Here is an 8,804-nt window from a genome sequence, read left to right as displayed (position 1 = left end):
ATATATATATATATATATACATTGGCACCTGTGTCCACGAGTCTTCCCTCAAATCAGCCCCCAATCAATGGGCACTGGCAACTGATCCATCTTTGGCTGTACTTATTTCTTGCCGCTCACGATTCACAAATTCACAAATATATTCAATCAATAATTACAATACATGTTGAGTTCAGTTATAGATAATAGAACAACAGTTTGGTTGTTTATGTTGCTTTATTTTGGTGTTACAGAGTTAACTTAAGAAATCTACTACAGGCAGTAGGACAAACGATACCTGTGTGCAGTCAGTGAAAAAACAGATGAGGTAAAAAGGCTACAGTGTTACAAGTCACAACACTGTTTCAAAAAAATTTATTTCTGCAAATATATACTTTTACTTACTAATATGTACATAAAATAAAATAAATAATTATAAAAAACATCCAATTTTAGAAATCCATAAAAATGCAAAAACTAGTTTGTACAAAACTTTGGATTTAAAGAAAAAATTAGAACATAAGCAAATTGTCCACACAAGCAATCAATCACATAGTGTACAGCAATAAATGCAAGATAACCGATCTTGTACTGATAATAGTTGCTGTGTAGTTTATTAAAGATGACTTAAAATGTGTATCTGGTTAAGGCTGCTCATTAATATTTTCAGTCAGGATAAAAAAATGTAATCATGGGTGGGCAATTTTGATTAAAATCTGAGAACTATACATGCCTGAGACAAATCAGTACATTAGCTGTAAACAATAATTCATCAGTGACTTTACATATCTCTCCATAGTCAAGGCTATAAGACAAATGGCACGCACACTTTTTCATAAACATTATGTTACTTGTTTAGTCGTCTTGTCTCAGATTTCAGTAGTTTTTCACTTTCCAAATAAATAAATACTGTGTTGTATGTCTTCTCAAATTATGGAATCAACAGTAATCAGTTTTACCCTGGTGTTTAGCAAGACTACAAAACCACAGGCAACTAAAATACCATAAACTCTATGTGTGTCTATTTGGTTAAAATGGGAATTACTGTATGCAAGAATTAGTCAAAACTTCACATTTTTTCCGAACTATAATAGATTTCTTTCACAGAAAGAATCAATACATGCACAAATATACATATAAGACAAAAAGACAAAGACATACTGTATGTAAGAACCTAACACACACACAAACACACGCATACGCACACATACACACACATATTATCTTAGCAGCATTAGAATAAGGGAAGTATTGATAGTTTCAGTGATGCTGCTTGTTGTTTAGTTTGGGGAACAAGAAGCCACAGCTGAGAGTCATCACATGCACAGGTTTTGGTCATCATTTTACTACAACAGCAAATTTTACTGCATTATACAGAGCTTATATGATACAGTTTGTGGTTTGTTTGCCATGTGTGTTATATTTTACCAGGGAGTACAGAATTTACCTATATTTTATCAAATATGAAAATAAAAGAATATTATATGTGTGTAAATGAAACAAAAATATAGTGGGAATATCCCTTTTATAAATAACAGTTTTCCCCACACCCAGTCACATGAGACATTGCTAATACTGATAAAAACAAGGAGAACATGCTTCATATTTCTCAACGGGACACAAGTGCTGACCTTTCAGATTCATTTACAGCTCTCTGACCACACAGACTTACAGGAGGTTTTCTTTTCATGTCTTTGGTCATAATTCTTGATGTTGTTCAAAGCATTGTTACTCTTAAGAAAAAGCTTCCAGTGTTTTCAGGTGTTTCAGGAAATGTGCTGACTGTGTATATTCTTGTTTTGCAGATGTTCAGTTGATGTGGCTCATGTCTACTATAAAATTAGTAATTTAAAGCAGATATTAACTCGTTAGCTTAAGAATTTGAGAATATGTAAACACATTGCAGCATAATAACTACATTCACTCAGGTGCAAGTGCATTCTTACCTAAACATCAGTAACATATTAACACTATAAAAAATACTCATTCACACAACGATAATGTTAGTTTTGAGATATACACATACACACAATGTTGAGGAGGAGAATGCATGCTGTTGAGTGTCTGATCTTTGTAAATTGCTCATAAATCTTTTTGTGGCAAAAACAAATGATGATTAAACATTGAAGAAAATGTGACATTTTCGTTGTTTGCCCCATAGACTTGAAAGCATTGGCAGTGCTGTACTACTCTCAACAAAAGTAACTATGTGGAATACAGAAAAAAACACCAATATGGTGTTTGTCAAATAGACGACAGTTCTCCTTTCCTACGTCAGTATATGAAAACTCTTTTGTCATTGCTAGAGATATCAACATTGCTGTCACCACTATCATCATGGTTCATATGGATGAAGCTTTGTGATGTCAACATCTACTCAACCAGTTCAGCAGATTGAGGCAGAGACAGGCTCTTTTTAGCATCATAGAACAAAACACAAGGCTGTTATGTCTGCCAGTGTCCATGGACAGGTCAGACAGCTTCACAGTCTCTCATGTCTTGTAGATAAGTTGTTCTTCTGCCTACTGAAGTCTTTAAATTTTGGTGAGAAAAGACGAGAACCAGGCATCCTTATTTGCATGTGTGCACGTCATAGACTCTCACACACTCCTGACAGCTGACGTAGCAGCACCAGTGGAAAATACAGTGACATTTCTCCTTTCTCTTCTCAGTCCTAGTGTTGTGACCTCTGCCACAGCAGAGAAGGTCGCACCCGTCTATGCCATGGGATGTCAGGTTGCAGATGCGATCACGGGTTCCAAAGGAGCCGGTCTCGGGATTGGGGTCACAGAAATTGGGTGAGATTTCATAATAAACCAGGTCGCGCTCTGTCGGGGGTTTGAAGTAGTTGTACTTGGGTCTCAGGGTCTCCACCCATCCGCGGGACTCCTTGTGCTTCTCCACCACCATCTCTGATGCGCTGTCATACTTATCCTTCATGTAGTCACCAATAACTCGGAAGTCGGGTTGAGACCACCAGCACGTCTTGACCTCGCAGCTGCCTGACAGCCCATGGCACTTACACTTCAGGAACATGTTGTCATTGAGGGACTAAGAATAATAATAAAAAAAGTGTGTTATTCAAATATCTGAAAGTAGAAAAACTCAAAACACAACACAATCAGCAGAAAGAGCATTTAGAAAACTCACCATTCTTCCTGCCTCATTGTTATGGCGGTTCATTGCTGAGCGTGCATCAGGGCGATTCTCCCTTGCATCAGCGAACTCCCGGGAAACCATGCTCCCGAACTCCACATCCTCACTGCAGCCACCCCACTTCCATCCCTCACCAGGAGGGCCCTTGTGGCGTGTGTCACATCCGCAGATGGTGGCTGAACCCTCAGCACAGGCACGGGTCACTGCAAATGCCACTCCCGCCGAGGCAATAGCATGAACAAATGCTGACTCTCGAGTGGCTGGAAAGACAAGTTCAGATATCTGTAAGACATAGAGCATTGAAAAAAATACTCGGAGGCAACATCCTGCGGAAAAAAAACTTCTGCAGAATGAAATAATCAAGTATTGTCACATGGGTACTGAGTACTAATGATTATTTTCAGGATTAAACTGATGGAAGAGTGGAACTATAATTGCTAGAGAATGTAGGCCACCACCTGTTTATATGGATCTCTGCTTGTGTTCGGTCTTGTAAGATTGCGTAAGCAAATATTTCTGAACCCAAGCCAACAAGACAACATCAAACAAACTATACATACTGTAGAGTCTATTACTATTGTTGGCTACATGTGTTTGGGTATCTACAAAGGTGTACCTGTGTGTGGGTTCATTTAGCCCAGACATCAATCGTCCTGTCTCTGAATAAGGCCAGCAAGGCCTCTATGCCTCTGTCTGACATTTCTAACTGATGACTCAGAGGGATCAGGATCTTCCACAGAGATGAGAGGAAGAGACGGGCCTGACAGGCCTATAATTAAGAGACTCAATTAAGCTTTTGAAAGGTTAGGAAACTGCCTCACAGTGCAGGGACAAATCATAGACACAACATGGAGATGGGACTGTAGTGTCCAGATATGCAACCACGAACAACACTTCAACATTAGAAGGAGAAACATTGTTTGCTTTGGCATTCCCTGCTTTAACAGATTTCATTATGACTGGAAGGTTGCCTTGAATATATGTACTTGTATGGTCTTGCACGATCAGAAGAAAAGACACTAAGAGAAAAAGATAAAGAAAGTTGAAACACCAGGTGTAAATATGAAATGAACAAACAGAGAGTAAAGAAATGGTTTTGGACAGAGAGGGTTTTCAATAGTGAAATTTGGAACTCTGTGTCTGCATGTGTGCATGAGATAGATAAAGAAGCAGTGCATGCTTCTGTCTAAAGAACAAGAACGACAGAGGGAAAGAAAGAAAAGAAAGAAGGGAGGAGTATAAAGCTAAAGGGAGTAGGAGCTCCTCCCTTACAGCAGGTTCCAACCAGTTTGAGGACTAAAGGGCATTAGAAACAATGATGCAAGAGAAAAGGTCTACTGGCATCCTCCACCACCCACTGCATACTACTATTGTATATGCACAGGATTACTAATGTTCACAATACATCTGAACCTCTGCTCTCCTTCCTCGAGTCCCACTTACTACATCCATCACAGATCATTTCATTTGGATATTGTATTATTTTCTTTGCAACCAAGGTAGCTGAAGGCTGTATGATGTAAATCAAAGTATGTGGAAAGTGTCTACAGTGATTAAATAAATATCACCATGCGTCATCTTAAAGCAAGTATGAGCTTCATGTTTTTAAATCTGGAGCTACGAGTGAGTTGAAGTGTATGTCCAAGGTGTTAGTCTTAGACCATTTCAAAATGTCATGGTATTTGTGTGTTTTGTATTGGATAAAAGCTTCTCCTTTCATATCAAACTAATTTGAACCATTTGAACCAAGAGTTGGTTGTAAGTTTAGTTCGATTCTTCTATGCTATACAAGAATGTATCATCGACATAGATATTTAGTGTATCACAGAATTTTGCCAGAATCTTGATTTATGAAAAAAAGTGTGAAAACATGTGGACCGAAAACCCCTCTGGAAACATGACCCTATGGATAACTGGCAATGATGCTGCTGATTAAAAGGGGAGGAGAAGTTTAAATGGGAGAGGAAAAGAGGATTATCTTTGGATAAAATAAGCAATGGAAGGACTGGGACAAATTTAATATGCCCTGGTGTCTCTGTGTAAGTAGATTGGCTAACCTAGAAAAAAGGTAAATATGAACTGCCCCCAACAAAGTTCAGTATATTACATGATTAAGCAGTGATGCTACTGTCCATAAAGCTCTTAAACACTTATTGGCTACAGAAACCTTCACTATTAGCTGCAAACCTACTTTTTAGTTAATCTGTGTAATCTGTTCATCTGTCTCATATACCTAAAACACATTGTGAACCTTGTGCCAATTCCATGGCATATTTTTAACCTGGTATGTGGTTGAGGCATTTACACGGTATCAAAAAGCCAACAAAGGTTATACTTGTAATTGTTCACATTTTGAAATATCATTCAGAGCTTCTGAGTTTGTGTCTACATTTCTCGTTTTTTTAATTTTTCTTAATCAAACTACTACTTATGTATCATGCTGTCATCAAGTGTTTCATATAACATTCTGTGGCTATATACACCTGTAATATCATTTACTCACCTGGAAAAACTAGCTTTTGCATTAATTGCTCAGCTTTTCTTGGTTTTACGACCAATTTATGGTATTTCAGGACACTTTCTCTCTGACAATGCTCCTCCACCAAACCATGCCAGACCCTGGTAGGGGCCAAGTGGTCCCTACAACCTGCTGGGGGGTTGAATCCCCTATTGTGCTGCCACTGTCACGCTGTGTTAGTCCCACAATGGCCCCAGATATTTTATATGAAATTTGCCCTGGCCAGTGATTAGTGGGGACCAAGTTAAGTCATAGCAACAGAGAACTATGCAGTGGCTGGACCCCGCTTGTCGGCAGACGGGGAAATCCCTATTCAAATGGTTTAATAAAACAATCTAAAGGGCGTGTGAATGGGGAAAAGCACTTTTTCTCCTGCTTAATCTCATGGTTGCGAAGATATTGTGCTCTGAGCAGTGCCCAGCAGGGAGTGGGGCTAAGGTCCCCCCATCAACTCCATTTACCACACCCCTTCTTTCTTTCTTGTCCAGAGTTAATGATATACTGGTGTGCTAGCTTCCCTCCCCCAGCATGGAGAGACATACGTCTCATGAAAAGCAGAGACCTCTTAGCTCATCCTAAATAGTTACACTTTCTCATCCTCAGGTCATAGGTCACAGCCCACATCCCCTGACCTTTTCCCAGTTAGTTTAGATGAGACTTAGATGTAGGTTAATTTATTAGGTGGATATCCTGGAATAAAGAGTTGGGGCAAGGAAGGGGTACCCACTGGGAATGAAGGTTAGATAAGTCAGAGCTACAACAGTATGAAACTTTGCAGCCCCTTCCACATGCTTTACATATTACATAATAGGAGTTTCCTATGACCCTCATTTGAATTTAATGGTTTCAAGTAGAATGGTGATAGTGCGTGTCTATACCTGTGTGGGTGGTAACACCTGTGAAATTATGACTGTCCACTCTTTGTAGAAAAGTTGCCCTCACTAATTCTATCATATGACTCATAAACTGGAGCCTGATTATACCCATATAGAGGTAGGTATTCTGTAAATACCAAGAATGCCGAGAACAACTCTGGGATTGGCTCTGTGGCCTAAGAACACCTGCGCAGCTTTCTATTACCTTTCATCAAGGGCAGATTCCAGCAGTGCATGTTTTGACACTTTAGTTAATGTAAATTAATGAGTGCTGACGCAGACATAGCCTAGAGGTAGGGCTCATGATTTGGGGTGTGGAGTGAGAGAGAAACATAGAGAGAGAGAAGAACATGCACATAGAGGAATCATGTGTCCATTTTAAAAGTAGAAGTCACTTAACTACATGAGGTGGGGTATGAGTATGCGTGACAGTATGCATTTAGATGGATGAATGTCTGTGTGTGGTCATGCCAATGTATGATTACATTTGGCATGAGCATGTTTATGCATATGTATTTGAAAGGAAGTTGTGTAAGTGATAAAGGTGTTTTCTACAAGCAGAAACTGTAGAACATGTTTTAATGTAGTTTTCTATTCTTTTTAGCTGTATTCTCAACTCAATTAACAGAACTACCATTTTCTCCTTTCTTCTTCTAGTACTCTGTTTAATCTGCCTCAGTAAAACAAACTTCTAATGTCATCAGTGAAGGTGAGGAGAACATGGGCAGTGATGGGCTAACTGATAGGAACTAAGCCCTTAAAGCTTATAAAGGCGCTTACTCTTCCTTTCACCCTCAGCCCCCAAAAAGGCAGGAGGAAACCGACACACAACAGTCTGAATCGCAGACAAACAGACACCAGTGAGGACAATGGCCCTGTTGCACAGACAAACACCAGCATCAATCAAATCCAATGAAATGGAAGCCCACTCCTACTAAGCCCTATCAAAGGCCTGTGAGCCCCTGAGTCACTCTCCTTGGCCTCTGACAAAGGCACTTAATCCAGCCACTTTGACCTCTCACATTATTAAGGGCCTTGGTGACCTTAATCCAATCAAAATGATTCACTAAAGCCCAGTAGCTGCCTCCTCTTTCCACTCAGTACCCCTGCAATTTAGGCCTGGGAGGGAAGGCAATGGGAGAGATGTGGTGGCATTTTGCACCACAATAGGGCTCGGATTGAGAACCCCTATCGTTAGCCACCTACTTGAGTTCAAGCCTCTTCTATCAACTGGCTCAGGAGTTTATTAAAAGCAATTGCCCTGACTAACCTCCAACCCCCTGTGTTTGCATCAATCTTCTGTAAACTAGGTGACAGGTTTAGATCCTCGACCCTCAACCCCCAACCTATGTTTTGCACTTGTTCTCAATTTTGAAACCTGTAGCTCATGTTAGAGTTAAAAGTAAAGAAGAAGACCAAAGACCAAGACAACAAAAAGAACGTCCTGGAACAGTATGTTATAAAAAGCATCTGCTCTATTCATTGAAGGCACTAAAGCAATACAATAAGACATTTTGGGAAATATGCTCATTCCCTTTCTTGCCAAAAATTGGGTATCAATATTAACTATTGCTTTTAAGATTCATAATATTCAAGTGCTCAGGAAGTACACAACTCCTGAACCCATGTAAGGAGAGTAAGTAAGTATCATTTCATTTCTCTTTTGTTTGCTTTCCTCAAATTGTGTATTGTAGGGGATTTCTGCAGTCTGAGCCCAAGATTAGGCCAGAATTGGCATCTGCCTGAAAGTCATAATACATCATCACAGAATGTAATAGGAAAAATGTATTTTGGAAAACTCCATAACTCAAATGACACTCTTGTGTGAAGCACTTCAGAGGATTGTACAGCAGAACAATCACGGGGGATTCCCTCCTAAAGAAAACTCCAACAAGACAGAACTCACTCGTCTTAAATGTGTACATTTCATGCATACAGGCTGCTCAGAGCTTGTTCAGTCTAAAGTCTATTGAAACAAGGATTTAAATGAGCATAATGGATGATGCGCGCAGGGAGTGCAGCTTTTCTAATGCAAATATGAGACAGAGAGAATATAGAACTGTTAATGGAGGAATTAACCAGCATGAGATACAATAAGTCACTTTCATTTTTTCAGGTGGTTTGAAGAACTAAGACCTTCTAAGAACTTAGGAGAGGGTATTACATCCAGAAACATAGCAACATCATTTGGAGTCATCAGGGTCAGACAGCAAACCAAAGTAAAGGTATTGCATGTGTAATATGCCTTCACTAAAGCAATTATACTTTACATAAAA

The 8,804-nt window shown here is 39.4% G+C and overlaps 1 protein-coding gene across 1 annotated transcript in view; it reads right to left on the bottom strand.

Moving 5' to 3' along the window:
- Positions 1–2,540: 2,540 nt before the first annotated feature.
- The window catches only part of wnt3a (wingless-type MMTV integration site family, member 3A), an 11,947-nt gene continuing 5,683 nt past the window's right edge, over positions 2,541–8,804 (bottom strand). Inside the window, exons 3-4 of the mRNA XM_035670949.1 lie at positions 3,130–3,395; positions 2,541–3,030 (exon numbers count right to left, since the gene is read on the bottom strand). Of these exons, the coding sequence (XP_035526842.1) occupies positions 2,551–3,030; positions 3,130–3,395 (746 nt within the window). The 3' untranslated portion in view covers positions 2,541–2,550. The remainder of the gene's footprint in view (positions 3,031–3,129; positions 3,396–8,804) is intronic.

Source organism: Morone saxatilis, unplaced genomic scaffold (assembly GCF_004916995.1).
Source record: "Morone saxatilis isolate NCDOM2014 unplaced genomic scaffold, NCSU_SB_2.0 Contig23, whole genome shotgun sequence".
Lineage (NCBI taxonomy): Eukaryota > Metazoa > Chordata > Actinopteri > Moronidae > Morone > Morone saxatilis.
Note: the sequence above shows the minus strand (reverse complement) of the source record. Positions and strands in the feature narration are given on the sequence as shown.